The sequence below is a fragment of the Triticum aestivum genome, chromosome 7D, assembly GCF_018294505.1.
Source record: "Triticum aestivum cultivar Chinese Spring chromosome 7D, IWGSC CS RefSeq v2.1, whole genome shotgun sequence".
Lineage (NCBI taxonomy): Eukaryota > Viridiplantae > Streptophyta > Magnoliopsida > Poales > Poaceae > Triticum > Triticum aestivum.
In genome coordinates, this window is record NC_057814.1 from 186090628 (window position 1) to 186117102 (window position 26475).

General features: G+C 45.5%; 3 protein-coding genes across 4 annotated transcripts; 1 reads left to right on the forward strand and 2 right to left on the reverse strand.

The window, feature by feature from the left end:
• The first annotated feature begins 88 nt into the window (after positions 1–88).
• LOC123169042 (aconitate hydratase, cytoplasmic) lies at positions 89–9052 on the forward strand. 2 transcript variants are annotated; one of them, XM_044586894.1, is made up of 19 exons: positions 89–261; positions 544–660; positions 2054–2214; positions 2301–2393; positions 2489–2674; positions 3632–3776; positions 3876–4018; positions 4197–4253; positions 4333–4412; positions 4484–4559; positions 4975–5160; positions 5274–5341; positions 5465–5583; positions 5668–5789; positions 6020–6118; positions 6502–6981; positions 7156–7254; positions 7332–7574; positions 8703–9052. In XM_044586894.1, exons 1-18 carry the CDS (start codon positions 258–260, stop codon positions 7374–7376), a joined length of 2280 nt encoding a protein of 759 aa, XP_044442829.1. In that variant the 5' UTR covers positions 89–257; the 3' UTR covers positions 7377–7574; positions 8703–9052. The 2 variants fall into 2 exon arrangements, with proteins under 2 accessions (XP_044442829.1, XP_044442830.1); XM_044586895.1 differs by lacking the exon at positions 8703–9052 and having other exon boundaries at positions 7196–7254; positions 7332–7570.
• A 7053-nt stretch (positions 9053–16105) lies between these two features.
• LOC123171027 (protein FAM9A-like) lies at positions 16106–17683 on the reverse strand. Its single transcript, XM_044588702.1, has 5 exons — positions 17489–17683; positions 17204–17421; positions 16800–17106; positions 16620–16718; positions 16106–16543 (listed from the first exon to the last, which is right to left on the reverse strand). Exons 1-5 carry the CDS (start codon positions 17681–17683, stop codon positions 16106–16108), a joined length of 1257 nt encoding a protein of 418 aa, XP_044444637.1.
• A 159-nt stretch (positions 17684–17842) lies between these two features.
• On the reverse strand, positions 17843–19364 carry LOC123164859 (uncharacterized). Its single transcript, XM_044582464.1, has 3 exons — positions 19243–19364; positions 18507–18603; positions 17843–18429 (listed from the first exon to the last, which is right to left on the reverse strand). Exons 1-3 carry the CDS (start codon positions 19260–19262, stop codon positions 18040–18042), a joined length of 507 nt encoding a protein of 168 aa, XP_044438399.1. The 5' UTR covers positions 19263–19364; the 3' UTR covers positions 17843–18039.
• Between the last annotated feature and the right edge of the window lie 7111 nt (positions 19365–26475).

A 26475-nucleotide genomic window follows, 5' to 3' on the forward strand; every position in this document is an offset into this window, starting at 1 on the left:
TCTCCTGCTGCGCAGAGCGGTTGCGGCCCAGCCAGGCCCGAGTTTTGGTGGAACTTTTGGCTCCTTCCTTCCTGCCGCCGCTGTCCGTCTTCGTCCAGGTGGGGAATGCCGCGGGGGGACACGAGGCGCGCCGCCACGACAGCACCTCGACCTCGGCGCCTCCCCGTCCTCATCAACGCCACGCGCCAAATGCGAGCCCCCCGCCGCCTGCCGCTCGTCGCATTGCTCCCCCTCTTCGTCCGATCGGTCCGGTGGGCATGGGTACGATTTTCTGCTGCAACTTTTCGATTTCTGTACTTTTACTTTGATCTTCGAGCGCACGTCGAGTCCTCGTTGCTCCTTGCTGCACAAATTTTCGCCGTATTTTTTGGGTTAACTTAAGCGTATGTGCTTTTAGCCCTCCTTTTCGTTTCCGCCGACGGCTAATTTCGTCGTTGTGGTCCGTAATTCGGCGACTTAGGGGATCGGCTCTCAGGTTATTTTATAGGCAGTTCATGGAATCAGTTTAACTAAATGAAGCACTTTTGATGATTATGTGTGCAGCTACCAGCAGCAGCAACAGCAATCCATTCAGCTTCGTGTTGAGGGGGCTCCGAGACCGCGACGGTGGCAATTGTGGCAGCTACTACAGCATCCTCGACCTAGGCGATCAGCGAATAGGTAATGCTGGGTTGGACATAATAACATTTCACATACAAATTAGTAATGCTTCCACGAGAGAACCGGCCGCTAGCTCGGTGGCTAGAGCTTGCGGTGGTAAACTCGCCCACCGGGCGCTGTCGGCGTGAAATCCACTGAAATGTTTGGACAAAACAGCATTTCACATACAATTAATGCTTCCGCAACCACGCTAACGGTCAAACCGCTTCATACAAATAATGCTTCCACGACCAAAACCGCTTAATACAAATAATGCTTCCACGACCACGCTAACGGTCAAACCGGTTTGTTATTCGGACAGTAACACGTGCTTGTATAAACTGCATGAAAATAAATATGCCATAATAAAAGGGGTATAGATTGGATTATATCGTCGCATGCAAGAATGACATGCAGAGCCAGGCGCATGTTACATGTGGGCTGTGGCTAACAGTTGTGTAATAATGATATTCTTCAACTTTTCTGTTTTAGCGTTTGTACCCTAGGATTTTCTTTTTGACAACAATTCCGTTGCAGTTTTATTATAGCAAAATGTCCATTTTTAACTGTGAGCTATGGTGCTTGGTCCAACATAAGCTCTGAACTATGAAACCGTCTATGTCAAACACTGAACTTCTAAAATCACTTAAACTGAACCCTTCCTTGGTTTTTTATAATGTTTTTGTAATTTCTGGTTTCCAAAAAATGTAAAACAGTTGATATATGTAGTAAATGTTATGATATTATATCATGCAAAAAATATATTTTACGAAATGAGAATAGATAAACAGAGTCCTGTTTTGTTACAGAGGACAAATACTCAGATGTTTGGATGAAAATTTGCAGTTTCTCAGTCTTTCATACTTCAAAGCTTTCTGAAGTTTCATAGGTGCAAAACCACCCTAAATATTGTGGGAAGGCTTAAAGGGTGGTTGGTCTCCAAGGGTTACCAATAATCTGAAATAATTCATGCCTAAGGGAAATGCTATAAAGTGAGAACCATCAAAACTTCATCATACAGTATAACTATTTGTGTTCTATACAAAAAAAAAACACAAGAGATAAAGAAATTTGTCTTTTCACTTTTACACAGGATACATATATTCATACTGTTGATTGAATTTTTTCGCAGATTATCATTTCAGAGCACTCTCTACCCCTATGAATTTTATAAATTTTTAAAATCCTATAATACAAAATCAACTATCAAGTATCACGCTATGGCTCAGGTTAAATGGTTTTATAAAGTTCAGTGTTTATTATAAACAGGTTGTATAGTTAAGGGTTCAAGTTGGACCAAACAACATATTTGCAAATATATTGAACATCATAAGAAAATGTTTGTCAAAGCTGCATTTAGGAACTCTGAAGGAAGTACATCACTTATTAGAGTGCTTGGTGATGCCTTCTCCAGATAAACTGCCATACACCATTCGTGTTCTTCTTGAATCTGCGGTACGTAATTGTGACGAGTTCCAAATAACCAAGGAGGATGTAGAGAAGATCATGGGCTGGGAGAAAACCTCCCTGGAGCAAGTTGAAATACCATTCAAACCCTCACGTGTGATACTTCAGGTACGTCTGTACAAGGATCTAACATTAGTTGATTTCCCATATAAAACTCTTTGCATGCAGGATTTTCTAATGATACCTCGGCTTAGGATTTTACTGGTGTGCCTGTCCTTGTTGACCTTGCAAGCATGCGTGACGCAATGTCGGAATTAGGTGGCAATCCTGATAAGATTAACCCGATGGTATTAAATTATTTCCTATACTATATTTAGCCAGAGGGTATTTCCTTTCACATATTCTTTGTAGTTAATATACAGTTCCGTATTTCTGCTTTCAGGTTCCAGCAGATCTTGTAATTGATCACTCAGTAACTGCTAATGTGGTGAGGTCACAAAATGCGATACAGGCCAATATGGAACTGGAATTCGAGAGAAACAAGGAACGGTTCGCCTTCCTTAAATGGGGGTCTTCTGCATTTCACAATATGCTTATCATACCTCCTGGTTCTGGTATTGTTCATCAGGTGAAAGGAATAACATCAAGAGTTCCCTTTTTTTATGTCTGAACTCTTATCTTATGTTATCTAGTGTAGGTAAATCTTGAGTATCTTGCCAGAGTTGTTTTCAACAGAGATGGCCTTCTTTATCCTGATAGTGTTCTGGGGACTGATTCCCACACTACAATGATAAATGGACTGGGTGTTGTTGGTTGGGGGGTTGGAGGGATTGATGCTGAGGCAGCTATGCTTGGTCAGGCACATGCTCAAATTCTTTTGGCTTTGACATGTGCTTGCATATGCAATTTCCTGGAGAACAGTATGCTGAGTGATATTTGCCTGTTTCTTGTGCTACTTTTTCAGTTTGAAACAATTTGTCGCAGGTACCAAATCAAGTATGATGTTTATAATTGTTTGACTATTGCAACTAAAACTATTGCATAAATGGTGCAAGGACCCTGTTTTTCATGTTTTGCCTTGCTCGGGTATTCAGTTATCAGCATACTTTTTAAATTCCATTATCACCATACTTAATATAAAAGCATGATTGTTACTACAGCAGGTATTAAAAGTTATTAGCAACCGGTAATCTGTAATATGGAACACATAAATTGCTTCCGATCAGAGTCTAGAGACCTCAACTTTCTGACTAACATGGTGGCCATTTGATTCTTTGCAAAGATAGTGCCTTCAGCTGATTCTTCATGTTATGTTCGGAGCTCGAACCACCTTCAGGGCAGATAGTTTTATTTGATCAGGAGCACAGGATTACAAGAGATTAAATTATCAATATAACAATTAATTTTAGTCTACGTAGTTGTCGGGAACATGTAAATGATCCTGTCAGTCTGTTGCTGCAGTTTTGATGAACATTTTAATGTTCAGCGACTACCGAGCCATGAATCGATAGTACATGAGAACAAAATTTTCCCACAAACTCAGTGAATGCTTTATATATTTACCTCTTCTATATTTTGTCCGCAGCCCATGAGCATGGTATTACCTGGTGTCGTTGGATTCAAGCTACATGGAACACTAAGGGATGGGGTCACAGCAACTGATCTAGTTCTCACAGTTACCCAAATGCTTCGGAAACATGGTGTTGTTGGAAAGTTTGTGGAGTTCTATGGTATTTTATTGTCTAGATCATTGGCCGATATCCTTTGTCTTGTCACAAACAGTTAGCGGCTATTATCAGGAACTTAGCTTTGTTACTGTGTAAGTGTAGGCCGAGGTATGGAAGAGCTTGCATTGGCTGATAGAGCAACAATTGCAAATATGGCACCAGAGTATGGAGCAACTGTTGGTTTCTTTCCAGTTGACCATATCACCTTAGAATATCTTAAAATGACTGGAAGAGAAGATGAAACTGTGAGTATAATGGTTGTTTGTTCTTTCAAAATGACTTTGCTACATATGCATTACTATGCTTTGCAGATGCTGTTTGGAACAAAAATGTACACTAGTATATCCATGTCCTGATGGTTAACTTAATTTCTTCTGAGAACTACGTTCTTATTCGGTAATGCTGAATGCTTTGACCATGTAGGTATCAACAATAGAGGCATATCTACGTGCAAACAAAATGTTTGTGGATTACAATGAAGTAAGTTTAATTCTTCACTGTTATCAATATAGTGAACACCATGCAGGAATATTGACTGCGTATTCCATTATGATTTTAGCCTAAAATAGAACCGACATATTCATCGTACATAGAATTGGATCTGGGAGATGTTGAGCCATGTATTTCTGGTCCGAAGAGGTAATTTATCCCGTTATATTGTGGTATACTTCCATTCTCTTACATGGTATTAATACAAGCTCTTCTTGCAGACCTCATGATCGAGTCACCTTAAAAGACATGAAGGCAGACTGGCATGCATGTCTGGAAAATAAAATTGGTTTCAAGGTGCCGAGATCATCGGACAAATAAAATTTGTTTGCTCATACTAATTGAAGGAATCTTGATGCCTAGATTATATATTTAAGTCTATTCCAAGTGGTTGAGGTGTTGCGCAAGAGAGCAAACATAATATATCAAAACTTACTTAGACGTTAGTTATAGCCTATAAGTGTGCCTCTTGTCCTGTCTTTGCAAACAAATTCCAGAATTCTGGTCTCAAGTCTGTATTCATAAAAAGTTCATGGGCTGTGCTGATACATTTGAAAATTACCAATTTTGCTCATTTTCCAATAGCTTCATGTGCTGACTAACATCCATGGTATTTTTAGGTCATAAGATATGTTGAGTGTGTTTGCTTTACCTAATGTAACTATTCTCTTGAGAAGACAGAAGTAAGGATGATTCATTCTATTTATTTCAGGGTTATGGTATCCCAAAAGATTTGCAAAATAGAGTTGTGAAGTTTGATTTTCATGGGCAAACTGCAGAGCTTAAACATGGGACTGTTGTCATAGCTGCTATCACAAGCTGCACAAACACCTCAAACCCCACCGTTATGATTGCTTCTGGGTTGGTTGCAAAGAAAGCTTACGAGTTGGGCCTCGAGGTCAGTACTTAGTTAAATATGGTCAATAGTTTATAGTTACTGTAGGTGTGCATCTTCCTTCTCTGCCCTTTTCGCTAGCCAGGGTACTCAATTGCCTACTTCTGTTTGGTAAGGTCAAACCATGGATTAAAACAAGTCTTGCACCTGGGTCAGGAGTTGTTACCAAATATCTGCTTAGGAGGTATTTTTCTACATGTCACTTAATTCATCATATGCCCCTTATTGCTGTTCCTGCAATCCTGGATGCAATTATGTATTGTAACCTCCAAACATACTGATCATGGATGCAATATAACATTTTCAGTGGTTTGCTGAAGTACTTAAGCGACCTGGGTTTCAATCTAGTTGGGTATGGCTGTACTACTTGTATCGGAAATTCAGGTGATCTTGATCAAATCGTTGCAGATGCAATTACAGAAAATGGTACTATCTTCTTGCATGTGCCTCTTCACTCCTTTCAAAGTATCATATTGAAGACACTAGTATAATTTTTTATCTTTTTGTTAGACATCATCGCGGCTGCTGTTCTTTCTGGAAACCGTAACTTTGAAGGGCGGATACATCCATTAACTCAAGCTAATTATCTTGCTTCTCCTCCTCTAGTCGTTGTATATGCTCTTGCTGGCACTGTAAGTGGAAATATTGTAAATGTTTGCAATGATGCTTTCCAGCTAACGTAAAAATATGTAACTTATAGGGTATTTTGTTATGTATGATTTGCTATTAATTTCCATAAGCATAGTGGTTGTTTTGTATAGTTAAATCATGTTGCCAATTAGAAACTGTGATAATAGAAGAAGAAAAGTGGATCCTGTTCCCCAAAACGTATGGATTCTTATGTTTAGAGTGTCGTGTTTAGGTTGATATCAATTTTGAAGAGGAGCCAATTGGAACTGGAAAGGGCAACAGACCAATTTTCCTAAGGGACATCTGGCCATCTAGCAAGAAAGTATCAGAAGTAAGTAAGTTCTCTTGTAAAGCAATTGATGCACATCACATTGCAAAGGTTGAATAGGCAGCATTCACATATGCACCTTTGCTCAAACTAGATTCAATTTAGCAGTGGAGCTGCACTCCTGTTGGACATTGGCGCTTCTAACTGTTAGAGACACACTCGGGTATCACCCTTATACATACGGGTGCTACCCTGGCTATATATATATAGTACAAGAGGTGGAATACCACAAATATCCTAACACACAGACACAACATATCCAGACACACTTGGGTATCACCCTCATACGCACGGGTACTGCCCTCACTGCCTCTTAACACAAACGACGTACATGAATTTATTCAATGGTGATTCTAATTGTTGTGTGCTGACAATGCAAATCACAGATTGTGCATTCCAATGTCTTGGTTGATATGTTCAAAAGTACTTATGAGGCAATCACGAAAGGCAATCCCATGTGGAACCAACTGGTGGTTCCAACAGCAGATGTTTACTCTTGGGATCCTAATTCAACCTACATTCGTGAGCCTCCTTTCTTTAAAGGCATGAGTATGGATCCACCTGGGCCTCATAGTATAAAGGATGCCTACTGCTTGTTGTGCTTTGGTGACTGTGTAACCACAGATCATATTTCACCAGCTGGGAGCATTCACAAGGATAGCCCAGCTGCCAAGTATCTTGTTGACCATTCTGTGAAGCCCGGGGATTTTAATTCGTATGGCAGCCGTCGCGGAAACTATGAAGTAATGATGAGGGGAACCTTCGGCAATATTCGGATTGTCAACAAGCTTTTGGACGGTGAACCTGGACCAAAAACAATTCACGTTCCAACAAGAGAGAAGCTTTATGTCTATGATGCTGCCATGGTTAGTTCCTTTGCACAAAAAGACTGGTCTTGGTTTTTTCCACTGTCCATAATTCTGATATTCATGAATTAGTTGCTCGCTATTTCTCCTGCTGCAAAAGTTTTCAAACTTTCTATTTGTGAAAAAGAGCAGTTGTGCTACTCATGTTTCTTCTTTTCGCCATACTATTGACAGAGGTATAAGAATGATGGGCAAGACACAATTGTATTGGCAGGTTCTGAATATGGGACTGGAAGTTCGAGGGACTGGGATGCAAAACGCACTATGTTGCTGGTAAATATTTTAGCACGGAAGTTTCGTGCCTTGCACGTCCTCACTTTGTAGGCTCATGGAATAATGTGTCACCGCAGGGAGTTAAGGCTGTAATTGCCAAAAGTTCCGAAAGAATCCATTGAAGCAATTTAGTCGGGATGGGTGTTATTCCTCTGTGCTTCAAGTCTGGAGAAGATATGGACTCAATTGGTTTGACTGGACAAGAACAATACACTATTCATCTTCCAAGCAGTGTTCATGAAATGCAGCCCGGCCAGGATATTGTTGTTACCACAAGCACACGAAAATCGTTTACGTGTACGCTTCGCTTTGACACAGAGGTAAATGGAACCTTTACTTATTACTCCTTCCGTTTCCCTGAAAGCTGTAATATTAGACATAGATATGATCTCTAAAACACAACTTTTACTAATAAAATATCATAATATATTTATTAAATCCAATAACAAATTACATACTACATACTGTGAAGTACTTCTTAGAATAGACTGCATACAATTTTCAAGTATCTAATCCTCTAGGAGCCTTTAATTTTCTGTAAACTAATTTCCTTTTAAGGATGCTAACTAGTGCTGCTTGTAAGGAATGTGAAATTGAGAAGTAAATTAGTTGATATATATTCTTGAGTTGTTCCTGTACTGAAAATACTTCATGCCATCTAAAACCAACCTTCTCTCTTTTGCTGCATCTATTTGTGCCCTATTATTGACGCCACATTAGGTCGACGTTTGATCATATAAAAGATACGAGATAAACATACTCAGGAAATTCTTGAAATATATTATGAAACTATAGAATATATTATAAGAAATGTACAAAATAAAAAAACTGTTTAAATCTATATTTTACTATTGTGTGAGAAATTATGCTAACAACCAACAACCACAAGAACAACAACAACAACAACAACAACAACAACAACAACAACAACAAGAACAACAACAAGAACAACAGCAACAGCAACAGCAACAACAACCACAACAACCACCACAACAACCACCACCACCACCACCACCACCACAACAACAACAACAACAACAAAGTCCCTCTTTATGGACTCCTCCCATGTCAAGTTTTGTCTACCCTGAGCCGGTCCCAAGCCCAGATAAAGGAGGAGGGTTGTGATAGGCTTGGCGAGCCAACATCAAAATTCAGCCACTATTATGGAGATGAAACCCCAAAAAACTTCGTGTGAGAATTTATGCTAACGAAAAATACTTCAATCTTCCTGAGCTTTAATGCGATGTCCTCAACATTTCCTTATTTCTAACATCTTAGGATGCAGTACAACGTTAATTTTTGTATGACCAATTTCATTTCTAATGAAATATGCACAGTTTAGTGGGCAGGCTGTATGATATCGCATTATTTTTATTATATATAATTCCTTCAAGTAGTAAGCATACAGAATTTAAGGTTTTTCCTTAAAAATGATCATGATTTTGCAGGTGGAACTGTCTTACTTTGATCATGGGGGAATACTACAATACGTTATGCGAAAACTTATCAGTTCAGCACATTAGTATCTTCGAGAGCACGTTTGCATGGGAAATTAAAGCATGAGGTCCAGAACTTTCTTCTTTTGGCGTTTCCTTGTATATATTAATTATGTCCTGTAGTATGAATTTTATGATGCTTTTTTATCTTAGCTTTGAAATAAGGTGATTACAATAAACCACCGATGTTGAAGCATGATTTGTATGTACCTGACTATCCTTTAGCATGCATGTGAGATCGGATAACAAAGAATACTTCACATGATAATACTCAATATGTTCATTTGCAGGTTTTTTTTGTTTGACTTTACAACTGCACCATATTAATGAAGATTATATTCGAATTATGTTTTTGCATTATGCAGTAGTTTTTAGAAATCAGTAAGAATGTATATATGCTGTTCATTGGTTGATAAATCAAGTGTACTAGCCTTTAAAAATAATATAGTCTGGAATTGATTTACTGCAAGCACGATTCTACTATTTGGAAACTTTAGTCTGGAATTAATTCTGATCCATAGACGCAAACTAAAATTTACCATCCAATCTTTACTAGTATATATAGTATTCTTAGTGTCATGGTGGCGAATTTACCTGTGTTCACATGACATATTTTCTGCTGGGTATTGTTGGCAAGTATAGCTTTGGAGAGACATTATATAATATTGTTGTGAAAGTACAAGATTCTCTCAAGATACATGGTAATTTGCTTGCCTACAGAATGGCTTTATTTATTCCTGCTTTTTCCTAAAACACACAAAAGGTATGTGTTTGTTCTATTCCTTTTCTGGAGCCATGGCATTGAGGTCAATGTCAAATGGCCTGCGCCTACCTCCATCTGCAAGGGGCGGCGCTATCGACGGAGAGCCACCATCCTTATTCTCAGTGTGCTGCCTCTTGGAGGACCCTCCAGCCTCCTGCCTGGATAGCCACCCCTGGTTGAACAGCTTGGTGTAGCGTTCCATAAGCAGTTCTCTGGTGGACATGAACATGCCGCCACCTTGCCTGGGTTCCTCACCGCCACCTTTGGTTTCCTGCCTGTTCAGGTTCTGGCCTTTCTGGCTCTGATGTGCCTCCCATGCTGGTTTCATGCTGCTGGTTACCAGCCTGTTTAGGCTCCGGTCTATCTGGTTCTGTTGTGCCTCCCATGCTGCTGCTGCTTGCTCATTCTGGGCCTGGATCCTCTTGTCCTTGTTGTGCGCAGCCATGTGCCCGCCCAGAGCTTGATGTGTGGGGAATTCTGCCTTGCATTGCTTGCATGTGTAAGAACGCTTGACCGTGCTTGCACTGGGCACCTTCTCCTTTCTACGTGCCTCTGTGCTTTCTTTGGACTTCTTCCTCCCCTTCTTCCTTGGTACCTCGACACTGCCATGTTCGTTGCGGACTACCGCATCTCCTGCCATCACTGCAACAGAACCGTGGTGCTCGTTTGGGAGCACCACGTCATCTCCTGCCATCTCTGCAAGGGAACTGCCTTGTTCGCTACGGTGCACCGCATCATCATCTGGCATCTCAGCAACCGAGGTGCCATGTTTATCACCGAGCTCGACATCATCCCCTGCCATCTCTGCAAGGGAACTGCCTTGTTCGCTACGGTGCACCACATCATCTTCTGCCATCACCGCAACAGAACCGTGGTGCTCGTTCGGGAGCACCATGTCAGCTCCTGCCATCTCCGCAAGGGAACTGCCTCCTTCGCTACGGTAGACCGCATCATCTCCTGGCATCTCAGCAACTGAGGTACCATGTTTATCACCGAGTACGACATCATTTCCTGCCATCTCAGCAACTGAGGTGCTATTTTTATCACCGAGCACGACATCATTTCCTGCCATCTCAGCAACTGAGGTGCCATGTTTATCACCGAGCACGACATCATCAACTGCCATCTCCACAAGGGAACTGCCTTGTTCGCTACGGTGCACCGCATCATCTCCTGGCATCTCAGCAACAGAGGTGCCATGTTTATCACCGAGCACGGCATCATCTACTGCCATCTCCACAAGGGAACTGCCTTGTTCGCTACGGTGCACCACAGCATCTCCTAGCATCTCAACAACAGAGGTGCCATGTTTATTACCGAGCACGACACCATCTCCTGCTTTGTTCCTTACCAAATCTTCTTCAGGAACATCTAGTTCGCTGGACTCATGCTTTCTCTTGTGAGACTGATCCTGCGCTACCCCATCGCCGCGTTGCTTAAGCGTGAGCATCACGTAAGCCATCATTACTTCAAATCTACTTAATTCAGGATCACGCTGGCTGTACCTGGCCACGCGAGTGCTGTCGTTGGCAGGTGGCGACAGATTACCGTTGCGGCTCGGCAGTGGTGACAGATTACCGTTGCGGCTCGGCAGTGGCGACAGTTTACCGTTGCGGATCGGCAGTGGCGACAGTTTACCGTTGCGGCTCGGCAGTGGCTTGGGCCTGGCAGGTGGTTTGTAGCCTTTGCTTGGACGGCTTTTGATATGACCAGAACCCTTTTTGTAGCCCCTATTGGGATGGCTTCGGAGATGACCGAACATGGACTTGTCGTTCCTGAAGAGCTTCCCGCACTCGGGGCACTGCACGTCGGCACTGCTCCAATGCTCTTCAGAGTTGTTCCTGCTAGGCTCAACTTGAGCACCTTGTTTAACGCTGAGCAACAGATCATCTCCGTCTTCCTCTTCTTCGCCTAGAGGCCCTTCTTCTTCAACAGATCTGTCGGGATCTCTTGCATATCCATCACCGGATAGCAGTTCGTCTTCATCTTCTTTTGGGTATCTGTCACCGGATGAGAAGGCTTCGTCACCAAGGAAGCCCTCTTGGGTGAAGGCATCAGCAGGAGCAGTGAAGCCCTCTTGGGTGAAGGCGGCAGCAGGAGCAGTGGAGCCCTCTTGGGTGAAGGCGGCAGCAGGAGCAGCGGGGAGGCTGCTGAGCTCGTCGCCGGCATTGCTGGACATGACGCTGCTGCTGCTGGGTCGCCCGATCGGATCTTGACACAAAAATTCGTCTCCAATCCGAGCAGCAGCAGCAACAACGACCAGCTGGCAGTTGCTGCCTGCGGCCGCGGGCAAGCGGAGAGAGGCAGCCTGAAGCAGCAGCACCAGCGACAGCAGCAGGACGCAGAGCAGGTCGCTCCGCTTACTCATGTAGAGACGGATCAGAGGAGGAGGCGGAGCGAGGGAGGGGAGGGGATGGGTTTGGTGGCTGGGTGGGGAGACGAAGGCGATGGCTGCTTATAGCTGGGCACCGCGGTGGTGGAGAAGTGGGAGGGATAGCCGCCGGCGCTTCGGGTGGTGGAGGAGTAGGAACGGACGCATATATATGATGAACGAACGCGTTCCTTCCTCTCGATCGGTAGTAATGGTGGTGGGAACTGGCAAACGCAAATCCTTATCTGGGAGACGAGGAGGAAGCCCACCGCGACGAGTAGGTTGTGATCATGGCTCTCTTTTTTAGGAATAAAAACGGCTCCGATCTGATTTTGATCGGTTGCTATTTCTGTTTCTTCTGCTCAAATCGTCGTGGCGCCAGGCCGGCCGGCGGGGCGTCGGGAATTTTGGTGGGTGGACCGCGGTGTGGCCCCCCCGGCCTGGCCATTAAACGCTGGCGATACACATCCTGCTAAAGTATTTAGTGTACTCGATTAATGAGTTGCCTTGCATGCATACGGGGAGAGTGCAGCTCCCGGCCCCGGAAGGCCTGGCTGGGTATCCGTCGGTTCTCGGGGTTTTTATTGCTTGTAATAATGACTTTATGTAAAGCTCTTTTGCTCTCTCTATCTGCTTATTATTACGAATTATTATCGGCGGGATATCGAGTTCCTTGAGAGCACCAACGATGTTGTTTGCTTGCGTATCGTGTGGTAGCTGCCAAGGGCGCGCGCATGCAAGCGGGGGGTTGTAGACGCTGTTTGGCTTTGACCATCAGAAATGTCCCAAGGAGCCATTGGCATATGTTCTTTGGTTTGACTTTTGACCTCCGTATAGATATTTATTGGCATATATATGTAGGCATTAATTGCAAGATATGGCCAATTGTGTAGTGGCTTTTTATTGTCTTCTCTGTATAGTGCAAAGGGCTAAGAGAAAGCTATTTCCACCATCACACCATGCATGCTTTAACCGTCTAAAAGATAAGAGTAGATTGTGAAGAAAACTAGATGTACTCCTTGCACCCAAATCGAATACTTTCATGCTAAAATCCAGGGTTAAATGCCTACCAAAAAAATATTACCATGTTTTGGTGGTGAGACGCAAGGAAATCGGGGCAACTAGTTGTGCCCGGCCATTGTACTAGATGGTCAACAACTCAACATACCTATATCCAGCTTTTTATGAGCTTTTGTATTGTCAAAGGACCAGGCATGTCTATGATTATATGGGCAATTTTTTGGTAACTTTTTCTCAAACTCGTTAGTTCCACGCAATTGGCCACCAGAGTATTATAACTAAGCCCCCCCCCCCCCCCCCCCCCCCCCTCTTCCCTTTGAGTAACTTGCAAGCGACTGAGGGGAAACCCTAGCCGACCTACTCAACTGGCCGGGCGAGCCCGGCCAGCGTCGCGTCGGCGGGGCCTTCCCTCTTCCCTCACTCAAGGTGGCTTGGTGCGGGACAAGGCAGTCGGGTGGCAGTGCAACGCTTGCACGGGGTGCAGCGACACTTCTTCAGGAGATGGTAGTGGGCTCACGACCTTCTGGAGGCAGCGTGAAAGGTCGGCGGCGGCGGTGTGTAAGTGTCTCGGGGCTTCAGGAAGTTCTTGAGAGGGTGGAAGGCAAATGATGCTACTGATAATAGAAGAAGTAAATCCAATCTAATTACTGATATATGTGTGTCATTGATAGCAAAGCTGAAACTATAGAGCTGGCCTTGCGTCGTCGGATCTGGTGCTCGGCTAGATTTGGTGGCGAGGGTGGCCTCGTCGGCGGTGCATGGGCGTGTTGCAGCGGCACTTAGGCCAGAGCTCGTTGGATGTTGCAGGTCCGGGCGATGCGTGCTTGTCAGATCAGGCCGGATATGGCGCCTGGTCATCAGTGGGCATCACGGGGTGGTGGCAGAGGCCATCGGCCCACTGCATGGGATGTGGTCCATGGCTGCACGGTGGCCTACTGGCGGTGCGACGCTCCAGAGAGGTTGGCTGGTCACGTCGTCTCGCCTATTGGCGGGCCTTATGGACAGTGCCTAAGCTCTTCTGCGGTGACGGGTGGTGGCCAGTCCGACTCTTCCCACCGGTGGGCGGGTGGATGCCAAATTTCATGTTTTGACCCTTTTGTGGTATAAAATCGAGATTTGGCCCACGTTTGAAAAAAAATTCGAGATCTGACCCGGCTACCGCCAGGGTCCCTGGTGGCGGTAGGGTGTGACGGAGGGCGACGGCGGCCGTTTGCCCGAGCTGACGTGGATAAGTAGCCTACCGCCAGGGAATCTGGCGGTAGCCTGTCTGACCCTACCGCCAGGGTCCTTGGCGGTGGGGTCCTGTGTTTTATGGTTTCCAAGTTTAATTGTTTGCTTCTTTTCAAAAACAATATCACCGGTTCTTTTGTAAACTTGGGCATCACATACACATTAACAAACGGTGCAACAAGTTCTTAAGACACGTTTATAGGCGGGTAAACATCCCCCCCTCGTATGTTAGGCCTGGCCGTGGAGACAGATACGGCAGCAGATCCACCGGTTCAGGCGGAGGCGAAACGCTGGTCGGCATCCGACCGTTCAAGCACTCCCACCTTGCCTTGCCCGCTGGAGTTTTCGCCTCCGCCCTTCCCCAGCTGATGATATCGAACGCCGATGCACTTGGGGGTGGCATCCTGGCTCTCTCCTCCGCATTGCTCTCGAAGTAGATCCTCCGGCCCAAGTTGCGCAGCTCTCAGTTGGAGTGCTTCTTGGCAGCTTCAATGGTCCCTTCCCGGCATTCACGGGAGATAGTTGGATCTCCCTCCATCTCTGCAGTCACTCTCTTCAACTTCTTCACATTCTGTGACCAACACTTCACATCGTCGGAGATCCGCTCTGCCCTCTCGTGCCACCGCACTGCCCTTGTCGCCTCTAGGAACTCGTCTGAAAAAGCTCCCACCGGCTGCAGAAGCTCGGGGAAGGACTCGTACACGTACGGAAGTGGCAAGGAGGACGGGTCATGTTGGAGATGAATTGGCGATGGTTGCGCCACAGTTGCAGACCTAAACATATGGATGCATAACAAAAGTTCATCATTAACTAAATAAAATACATATATCAAGATGAGTCAAATGCAATATCATATCATATTTACTCCAACCAAATCCACTACTTGCATCATATAAATTTTGTTTACTCCAATATTCATCATATCATAAATTTTGTTAACAAAAAAATTGAGAAGTTGATGGTTCAACATTTGCCAAAAAAAAAATCTAAACCTAAACCTAGGGTTCATCAACTAGGGAGGGTTCCTCATATGGTCAAAAAAACTAAACCTAGGGTTCATCAACTAGGTTCAACATGATGCAATCACCTAGGTTCATCATATTAATTAGGGTTCATCATATCAACTAGGGATCCTCATGATTTTGAACATGAACATGAACATGAATGAACCTTTTTTAGGCTAAAAAAGCGGATTGATTTGACTCAAACTAATTGGGGGATGGGAGGAGCTTACTTTCCTCTTTCTGGAGCCATCTCGATCCGCAAAATCCGTGAATAAACGAAAAAGATCGGAGGGGGAAGTGGAGAAGATGAGAAAATGGGCGAGAGGAAGAAGAAGGCGGCTGGGTGGGTGGGGATAAGTGGGTGGGGTGGGTTGGGGGCGGCGGCTAGGTTTATAAATGCCCAAACCCTACCGCCAGGGACGTCGGCAGTAGGGGTAGACAACCTACCGCCATAGGGCGCGGCGGTAGGGTCGGAGCATGTGTGTTATGTTTCTGTGACCAAAACAGCCAGTGGCTCAGCGGTAGGGTTGCACACCCTACCGCCAGGGGTTTTGGCTGTAGGATCCTACCGCCGACCACTGAGCCGCTGGCTGTTTTGGTCACAGGAGGGGGCGTGGGGGAGGCACCCTACCGCCGGGTGTCATGGCGGTAGGCTGTACAGACCTACCGCCTTAGTGTCTGGCGGTAGGGTGGCCCAGAGTGCATTTTTTGCACCTCCTAACTTCTCTTGTCTTCAATTTTTGGCACGCAACAATTAAACACTTGTAAACATGAAGCATATGTATGATATATCAAGGACACATCCACAAATCCATAAATAAGATAGGTTGGATACATAGCAAATAGACATCCACAAAGGTTTTCACCAAGTTATACATAGCAAATTAACGAAACAGTTTCACGAGCAAATCCATATGGTTCACGAAGCAAACATGCAAGTTTTTAGTTCTTGAACACGGCAGCAACTTCAGTCATTTCTTCCCCTCTTCGCGGTCCGGTCCTCGTTGTTCTTTGATCGCTTCTCGGCCGCCTTCTTGCGATGAGTAGGACGCGCTTTCTGAAACGGGGATGGACTCTTCCAATCCTTCTTCGGCACATTTCTCTTCTCACGCTGGGTTGTCTGAGTTGGTGGAGGTCCGTCGGGATCATCGTACTCCTCCTCCTCATCGTCCTCTTCCTCTTCTTCACCATGTTCTTCTGCTCCCTCTTCCTCGCCTTCTTCTTCATCTTCCTCTTCATCATCATTGTCTTCACCCTCCTCATCATCTTGAACCGCCATAGACGATGAGGCGGCCTGGCTCGATGAAGTGAGGCTACACATCGATGCTGCATGAGCAATCACATCAGCGGAGGAGGTGGCACGCCCAAGCAGGCCCACAAGCTTGCGACATTTTTTGACGAACTTCTGCAATGAGAACGAAACAATAAGCACAATATGGATCAACTTCATGATGAGCATAAGCAAATGAACTCCATGTTACCTTCACTGTTCCCCTCAACTTGTTCTCACTAGCTCGAGTCCCGGGGATAGAACTAAGCGCATCAGAGGCATCAAAAATGCTTTTGTTCAGCTCCGAAGACTGCAATGGGATAAAATGAGTCAGTAGCACTAAAGTTGATATCATCCAAACGTCGGTTGAAAACAGATAAAAATAACTTACCACTCTGTTCATGATGGGTCCGTACTCCCTAAATCCGCCATGTAGCTCTCTGATGCTGTCATTGTAGGCTTCATTCTCGGAGTCGTCGTCGTACAGACTTTCGGCGTCTGCCGTCGTCCACTGTGGCCTTAGGCGCAGACGATGCTTGATGCCATCGTCGAACCACAGCAGGTGATCCGAGTACTCCTCCCAGTCAATCACTCTTCTCTCCACATCTTTGCGAGTTTTCCACTGGTTCCATTCAATCACGTATTTGGCATGTTGCTCTCCCCAATCGGTGATAGACTGATTCTTCCTCCTGCTCAGCCTGCAAAAGCACAAGAAAGATTGTAAAACACCATTAGGAAGAATATGAAACATCAAAACGAAAGTTGGTAACGATGAGAACGGGCGGCGGTACTCACAAGTGCAGGTCGTAGCCACCGGTATCTTTGACGATGCCGGCTGGTGGTGTACGTTGCGCCTCACCAAATTGCGCGGTAACGCGCTGTGGCAAGTGGTACTCGACGGCATAGACACAAATCATGGGCACGATGCACCGCCAGAGAAGCCGGTCCTGCATGCACAACACGTTCAGCTCGAACCCCCACTCTCGGTCATCAGTATACAGCCACCAGTTAACCTAGCACCAAAAGTGGTAAGCTCAAGTGAAAGTGTTGTCGACCACATTCGAAAGCTAGGTCTTATACCTGGAGAGGCATCAGAGCATCAAGCTCGTTGATGAAGATCTTGTACAAGGCCTTGGATTCACCCGAGATTGTACCCACCACGTCCCAAGCGTATGCGGTGGTCGGGTATCGAGCATCGTCGCCATCTTCGCCATAGTCGGTCCATGCACGCGCTCTAAGCTTCTCCGGACGACCCACCGGGATACGCTCCCACATCCAAATGGAGAGGCCCCACACACATCCACACATACCGGATGTAGCTTCCGTCCTCCTGGTTGCATCGTCAAGCTACAAAACAAGTGTAAGATGCCAAAATCCAAAGCAGCACACGTCCATGATATTTGAAACAATGATGTGATATTCACTTACCGAACGGTATAGGTAGGCGAGGCCGGCGGCCCCCCAGCTGTACCCCGCATCTCAGTCCGCCAGAAAGTCGAGATACATCTAGAGGGCAGTGTCCCCAGAGCAGTCTGGAAACACTACCTCCGTGAGAAGATACCACAGGTAGGCCCTGGCGTACTGCTCCACCACCCGGGGTTCGGCCCCTTCCGGGCACTTGCTCCGGCACTTCAGGAGCCAGGGCAACGGGATGCCGGAAGTCCGGTTCTTCTTATCTGGGGGGCGGGGCAGTCGCCGATGAGGGTGACAACCCTGTCGTGCCAGTTCTTCCTCTCCACTCTTCTTGTCAGAGCATGACCCTCGAGCGGTAGGCCCGTAATCATCCCCCAATCCTCGAGTGTAACAGTCATCTCCCCACATGGAAGATGGAAGCTGTGCGTCTCTGGCCGCCACCGATCGATCAAAGCCGTGAGAGCTGAGTGAACGAGCGTCGGCGGCTTGCACTTGAACTGCAGGACGAAACCCAGCAGTCGGGCTCTCCTGTAGAACGACGTGTACCGCTCGTCGTACTCCATCTTCACGGTCGTCTCGTGACCCCTCATCCGCAGTGGCGGGAGCATCTGTCGAAATGAAGACCCAAACAATTAGTAACTTTTTTTCATCGATTCAAAATATTTGTTTTAAGAAAGTTACTTACCACTCCGTTCTCAATAAAACGGGCACGATGGCCCTTGTCGAACGTAGGGTCAAGCATAGTATACTTGATGCCAATGTCATCCGCAAGAGGTGGCCTCCTAAAAAAATTGCATAAACATAAACATAAGCATAACAAAGGCTCATCAAGGTTCAAATGCATCATATTACATATTTCTCCAACATCATCCAACATGCATCATCTCATATTTTCTTAAAAAACAAAAACATGAAGTAGGGTTCATCTTGAGGGGTTCACCATTTTTACCCCAACAAAATCCAGTATTTGCATCATCTAACATACACTACATGCAACAAATATCTCCAATATTCATCATATAATAAATTTTTTGATAACAAAAATATATGAACTAGGTTCATCTTGAGGATCCATACCCTACATATAACAAATATCTCCAATATTCATCATACACTACATCCAATACTTGCATCATAGCATAGGAACATGCATCATCTGTCACAACAAATGCCTCCAACATGCATCATATCAAAAAAAATCATTCAAATCAAATATGAACTAGGGTTCATCTTAACACAACCATACCAACTAGTGAATAGAGTTCATATCTAACACAATATAACATCTAGAATCAACCTAAATCAATCCTAGGGTTAAAAAATATTCAATCTAGTTCAAAAAAGGAGTGATTTGAATCGAACAAAGCGACGAATCGAAAGGTGTTTGATTAAAACTAATTGGAGGGATCGAAAGAGCTTACTTTTCTCTCTTCGGGGCCATCTCGATCCGCAAAATCCGTGAAGAAACGAAGAAGATCGGAGGGGGGAGTGGAGGGGATGAGAGAGGGCGAGTTGGAGGAACTGCTCTGTTCTTCGTGGTGGGGGCGGCTGGGTGGGGGAGAAGGGGGTGGGGGCGGCCGGCCCGCGGTTTATATATGTCCGCACCCTGCCGCCAGGAGGAGCGGCGGTAGGGTGTGACGGAGGGGCACGGAGGCCGTTATCGCTGCTGACGTGGATAGGTTTGCTACCGCCGCAGGCGCTGGCGGTAGGCTATAGGATCCTACCGCCGGGCCTCGTGGCGGTAGCAGAAAGGGTCAAATCACGAAAAAAAATCATATGGGGGTCAGATCTCGATTTTATATCACAAAAGGGTCAAAACACGAAATTTTGCCGCGGGTGGATGTTACTTACCATGTGCGGCGGCGGGCAGGGAGATGTTGTGGGGCCTCATAGGGGTGACGTTTGGAGTGGTGGCCGGAGAGATGGGTGGTACTGATGGGGTTATCCCACCTGTCGGCAACACAGGCGGTGTCAGTCATGGACGTGGTCCGCGCCTGCAAAGTGGCTCTTGGTCCTAAACCGCTCTGGTCTAGATGGTCGCTGGCGGCTCCGTTGGTGGCCAAGGCATGTCGGTCGGGCTTGTTATGAAACTATGGTTGGTCTCTTTGAAGCCAGGCAGCCCTGGTGGTGGGAGTTGCGGTGCTCGTGGGCTGAGCCGGTGACTTTGGTGCGAGCTAGTTACCATGGCCGCGTGGTCGGTGTGGGTGGCTGGTGCTTGATGATAAGTGGTTGTGGTGCGACATTTTACGAGGGCAGGGCAAAAACCCTGCCTCACGTGGCCGGGCCGACGGAGGTAGTGTCCATGGACATTGTCATCTTCCTGAAGTCTTTGTTGTCGTTACTTTGTGTGCTTCGAGGTGCTCTGGATGAAAAGCTTGATCCTTTGGATCGGGTGGTAGCGGCATTTCGGTGTCGTATCCTTCTTGAAGGCATTGCCTTGAGGCTCAAAGATGGATGACATTGGCATGTATCCTTCTTGAAGGCATTGCCTTGGGCTCAAACATGGACGACACTGGCTTGTTCCCCGTTGAGAGCTCCTTCTTCATAGTGAGGCTTAGTGTGGATCCGTTGTTGACTTGGAGTTGTATTGGGCGTGATGGCTGCTTCTTAGCACCTTTGTATCTTGCCTTGGGTAAGTGTGTGTGCTGTGTTATATCACTGGTTCTAAGTTGGTTGGTGCTTTATATATAAAGCGGGATGAGAGCCTTTTTTATATAGTATTATCTTGGATATGTTAATTCACACAGTTGCATGCACTAAAACGGACCAAACTTGGTGTTATTCCGTTATTTCTATATATATATGTTTTCTGGCCGAAGCAGAAACAATACATAGTTTTTTTAGGGAAGGTCATCATGGCTAACTTCATTGCAACTTAAAGGGGTAAAACATCATCCACAAGTCTAGAGACTAGGCAGCCCGGGGGCTCGTCCATCCAACTACTAGAAATCTTATTAAAAAACTATGTTTAGCTAGCACATGTGCCGCATCATTACACGACCGAGAGCAATGATTAAAAATGACCTTCCCAATAGACGTAGTCGTATCCACACACTCCGCGAAAATTGCCGCAGCAACGTCCCACCATCTTGTTTGTCCAGAGCAGTAATTAATCACCATGAGTGAATCAGACTCTGCTTCAACTCGAGAAAAACCCAGGGTATTAGCAAACACTAACCCATCACGCATAGCCAATGCTTCTGTAGTCACCACATCCGCTGCAAAAGGAATATAGTGACATTGTGCAGCCAAGAAATTTCCTTTAGGATCTGTGATGACCGCCGCCGTAGCTCCAGTTCCCTCGTCCAGATTAAAAGACGCATCAACGTTAATTTTTACAAAATTGGGCTCTGGTTTTCTCCATCTATGCTCCTGTATAACACGATTCTTGGATTCATCTGCTGAAAATTATTAGCTATAGCTAGGACAGAGAGGGGCCATCTCATCGAAGGAGGGGGAGCTCATCCATGCGTTAGCTCACGCCGAACCCACCATAAATACCAGGATCCAACAACCAGCACCTGCTTCACATCAAGACTAGGTTTGAGAGGAAGTGGCATGTCCTCTGCCAACAGAAGATGTTCTAAGATGATAGACCCCGACCGGTCCACTGTCATAGCTTCTTCAATGATATCAACAATGCCTAGTCTTTGCCAGAGCTCATGTGCATGTGTACATTCAAAGAACAGGTGGCGCACATCTTCTGCAGCCTGATGGCATATCGGACAAGACCCATTAGAGCCTACATGTCTGTTTGCAAGTATTGACTTCAAGGGAATTATTCCGTGGAGAGTGCGCCTACAAAAAATCTGCACCTTACATGGGACTTGCAGTTTCCAGACTTTACTCCAGATTTCCGCTGATCTTGAGCCAGACGGACGTGCCAAGACATTTGCATGCTGCCGGTAAATTTGAAACCATTGTATGTGGTAAGCCGATCGCACTGAAAACACCCCTCTCCGATCGTGGTTCCAAGAAATAAAGTCCTCAAACGCTGCAGTATTCAAAGGAATTTGCAAGATCCTTCGGACATCAACAGGGTTGAATACAGAGCAGATTAGTGGTTCATCCCATGCACCAGTGTAAGGATCAATTAGATCACTAACCGTAGAGAGAATAGACAGTCCTCTGCTCGAGATTACCCTCCTGTTAGGACTCGATGGTACCCAGGGGTCAGTCCATATCTTGACATTCTTGCCTGTTCCTATTCACCAAATATATCCCAATTTAAATGTCTCTAATCCCTTCATTATACTCTGCCAAGTGAAGGAAGCTTCACTTTTTAAAGTTGCTTGGAGTAGACTTCCATTCGGGAAGTACTTTGCTTTCAGCACCCGAGAACATAACGACTCTGGGTTGGTAATGAGACGCCAACATTGCTTCGAGAGCATAGCCAAATTGAAAGAATGGGTTGGTTTGAGACGCCAACATTGCTTCGAGAGCATAGCCAAATTGAAGGAATAGAGAGATCTGAAGCCCATTCCTCCTTCACTCTTCGGATAGCACAATTTCCACCATGTGTACCAATGCATTCTTTTGTGATCTTCATCATCACCCCACCAAAATTGAGCTATCAAATCCGTAATCTCCTTGCAAATTCCCTTTAGGTAAGCTGAATACTGACATGGCAAAAACAGGGATTGCTTGAGCTACAGATTTAATAAGTATTTCATTACCCCCAATAGATAGTTGCTTCTCCATCCATCCTTTCAACCTTTCTTTTATTCTTTCACAGAAGTGCCTAAAACAGTCGCTCCTATCTGCTCCCACCATTGCAGGCAGCCCAAGATATTTGTCAGACAAAGCTTCAATATTAATATGTACCACAGGGGTGTTTGGGCTGAAATACACACTAGATTTCGATAGACTCACCAATTGTCCCGAACTCTGACAGTAGGTATCCAGAACGTGTTATAAGGAAGCCGCATTTAAAACATCTGCTTTCATGAGAATCAGAGAGTCATCAGCAAATAAAAGGTGTGATACTGATGGTGCATTTCTGCACACTCTAATTCCCTCAATGCCACCAGCTTCTTTTTCAAACTCCAATAGACTGGAAAGACCTTCTGCACACAAAAGAAACATATATGGGGAGAGGGGGTCACCCTGTCGAATACCCCTCGTAGGTGTGAATGAGTCTGTATCATGAGAATTAAACCTCACTTTGTATCTGACCAAACTTACACATGACATCATCATCTCAATAAACTGGTCATGAAAACCCAAAGCAAAACCATCATATCACGAAGAAAAGACCACTCCACCCTATCGTATGCTTTATGCATATCTAACTTGACTGCACACAACCCTGTTTGGCCAGCTCTTTTGTTCTTAATCTTGTGTATACATTCATATGCTATTAAGATATTGCCAGTGAACATCCTCCCTGGAACAAAGGCACTTTGAGTTGGCGAAATAATATCAGGTAGAATACTTTTCAGACGAAAGGCTAGCATCTTGGACACAATTTTATATAGAACATTGCAAAGACTAATTGAGCGAAATTGAGTTACCAGCTCTGGTGTGTCAATCTTCAGGATCATAAAAATCGTTGTCTCATTCCATTAGGGTGGAATCTTCCTGGAATTAATAGCTAGCAGGACTTCTTTTGTAATATCATCTCCCAAAATATGCCAATATTTTTTGAAGAAAATGGCGTGAAGTCCATCAGGGCCTGGGGCCTTAAGATCACCGATGCTAAACACGGCCTTTCTTACATCATCAGCCGTGTACTGGGCTATTAAGAAGTCATTCATCTGAGGAGTTACTTTGCGTTGGACTTTCTGTAGGACACTAGGGTCCGTGTGCTGCACTTTGGATGAAAACAAATGAGAGAAATATTGCTGGGTATGTGAACTCAAGTCTGGCATACCTTCCATCCAGTTTCCCCCTTCATCTTTAAGCCTTTTGATAAAGTTTTTCTTTTTACATGCCGACGCGAAAGCTTGGAAGAACCCGGTATTCCGGTCTCCACTCGTCAACCAAGTGGCCCTTGAACGTTGCATGACCTGTATTTCTTCCAGCTCCAGAAGGTACTCAATTAACTCAGCAATCTCATTTCCTTTTTACTTCACTTTCCTCATTCAGCGGACCAGCCATTACTTTCTCTAGTTCTCTCTGGGCTCTGCGCAATCGTTTCTTTAGCTTTTTCAGTACTCTTTGATCCCAATCATGAAAAGTGGTGTGCATCTTGTTAAGCTTCCGCGATATGGAGTTCACATGACAACATTATTAAAATTTTCTTCTCTTAGCCACCTTGCTTCAAATCTCTTTGGTTGCACAGCTCCTGGAGCCATACCATTAAAATTATAATATTCACTATTCACCAGTAGAGGTCGATGATCAGAGTGGTTATACTCCAAGTTTTCGAGAGCTGCATGAGGAAACGAGGCCGCCCATGCGTCGTTAACCAGCCCTCTGTCTAGCCGTTCTCTAATTCTTCCTCGATACCACGTGAATATATCTCCCACATATCCAAGGTCATGCAATTCACAAACCTCTATACATTCTTGAAATGCTTGCATGTATTGGATTGGGTGAGGATTGCCTCCCTCTTTTTCATGTAAGAATTGGATTTCATTAAGATCTCCAATAAGGAGCCAGGGGATATTCAGATTTTGATGGAGCTGTCGCATACGGCTCCAAGTTAGGTGATTGTTTTCCCATGGGAACTCCCCATACATCCCAGTCAAGCGCCAAAAAACATTATTGCGTTCTTCAATTTTTACATCAATGAACATAGGATCAAGTGCTAGCCTATGAACCTTAATATTCTTATTCCAAAACAAAACTAAACCTCCACTTCTACCACCACTTGAACAGACCAAACTATGATCCATCTTCAATCTCTTACGCAAACATTCAGCTGGATACGTGTCGAGGTGAGTCTCCGACAAAAACATCACATCGGGGAAGCATCTTCACTGGACATCCAACAAAGCTCTAACCGTCGGGGCGTTCCCGAGTCCCCGGCAGTTCCATGCTAGCAGTTTCATTGCATCCGGTCATCCCCCTCCCGGGAGGACGCCGATATCTCTAAAGTTTGTAACCCACTTGAACTATCCACAGCATCACCATCTTTCCCCTTGTGCTTTTTCCTGTTGGCATTTTTCTGAGGGGTGCCTTCACTAGTTGCATGGGCCTCAGGCCGCTCCGCCCCCTCTATTCGATCAACCAGATTAGCTACAGCCGATGGTTTTGCTGCTGCAGCCTGAACGACCGCCTATTCTGTCCCCACAATCCTGGGCGCGGTTTGTGAGTCTGCTGATGTCCTTTTTCCCAACACATTGTTTCTGGCGTCCTGACTAGAGTTCTGGTGTAGTAGAGCATCTCTATCAGTCTCCATGTCTTGCAACCCATCCTTGTTGAAAAGTGCGTTATGTCTCCAGCTGTTCATCATACCTCCTCCAGCACCAAAAGGCTCTTGTCCTCTTCCACGACCAGGTCCAAAGGGATTAGGATCTCTCGGACCCCCTCTCCCGCGGCCCCTGCCTCTGCCAACACCACGGCCTCTTCCTCCATCAGCAAGCATGAAATCACCCCATCCTAGTTTCGATACGTCATGTTCCCCTGTTCCACACTCCTCATACCAATGTCCCATTAGGCCACAATTTCCACAGAAGATAGGAAGTTTCTCGTATTGCACTTGGTAATAATCAGTGACCTCATTCCTCGTGATACCCACAAATCTGATCAGTTTCTTCGTGACATTCAGCTCCACTCTAACTCGAACAAATTCTCGTGCAAAACCAGCCGGAAGAGTCGTTTGTACCTCAGTAACATTGCCCATCTTCCTACACATCCCTTTGATGGCCGCTGGAATCAGGTAGTTATCTGGTAGTTTCAGAATTCTAGCCCACACCGTTATCTTGTTCAGAACAACAGATCGTGGGTTCTTAAATCCATCATATTCTTCGATAAAAAGCCCTTGATCTCGAAATAGCCAGGGACCCATATTCATGGCAGTGTTCCAATCTCCTAAGCAATCGAATTGGACCGTGAGCAGATGGTCCTCGATCTTGCGCCACCGTGGTTCTTTCGCCGGGTTCCATGCCGATCTCATGTCAGCATACAAGGCAGATGGGCTGAATCCCTTCTCTGTGTGCACCTTCGCGATCGCCAACCACTTCGCCGCGACCTGCTCTTCGTGGAACTCTTCTTCCCATACAAACTGGTCCTCCTCATCCTCTTGTAGTTCCAGACGCTCCAGCAGGTCCTCGATCGGCTCAGCGCGCTGTTTTGACCCTCCTGCTTAAGGAATAAGGAAACAATACATAGTTAGCAAAAAGGAATAAGGAAATAGATATCGTCAAGAATGAATACATAGCATGAGGAGGAGGGTGAGGGAAAGCATGTGGAAATAGAGGTCAAAGATGCCATGGCTTAAGGAGGGACATCAGAAGAAGATGGAGCTTTTCTATCGAAAGGAGACTTGGAGAGCAAAAAAGTACAGGGTCAAGAAACTAAAGACAGACAATCGGTAGTACATGGAAAACGAGGAAGAAATGAAATCAATGGTAGTGGAGTATTTCACAGGCATGTATACCAAGGATATGGCGGGCCTGCCTTGACCGGCGGCGGCGCGGCGGCTGCCTCGGCCTAGGGCAGCGATGGTGGCGGGTGCGGCGGCCGGCCCTGCATCGGGCAGCGGCCTT

Bases quoted from the DNA above. Each gene is read 5' to 3' on its own strand.
- LOC123169042 (XM_044586894.1), top strand. The intron at 2,215-2,300 runs GTACGTCTGTAC...ACCTCGGCTTAG, and splicing joins CCTCACGTGTGATACTTCAG to GATTTTACTGGTGTGCCTGT. The intron at 4,254-4,332 runs GTAAGTTTAATT...TTATGATTTTAG, and splicing joins TGTTTGTGGATTACAATGAA to CCTAAAATAGAACCGACATA.
- LOC123171027 (XM_044588702.1), bottom strand. From the start codon at position 17,683: ATGTGGGAGCGTATCCCGGTGGGTCGTCCGGAGAAGCTTAGAGCGCGT. The intron at 16,719-16,799 runs GTAAGTTATTTT...ATCCCATTGCAG, and splicing joins GACCCATCATGAACAGAGTG to TCTTCGGAGCTGAACAAAAG. The intron at 16,544-16,619 runs GTAACATGGAGT...TTCTCATTGCAG, and splicing joins AGTTGAGGGGAACAGTGAAG to AAGTTCGTCAAAAAATGTCG.
- LOC123164859 (XM_044582464.1), bottom strand. From the start codon at position 19,262: ATGGCCCCGAAGAGAGAAAA. The intron at 18,604-19,242 runs GTAAGCTCTTTC...CAATTTTTTTAG, and splicing joins ATGGCCCCGAAGAGAGAAAA to GAGGCCACCTCTTGCGGATG. The intron at 18,430-18,506 runs GTAAGTAACTTT...TCATTTCGACAG, and splicing joins GTTTTATTGAGAACGGAGTG to ATGCTCCCGCCACTGCGGAT.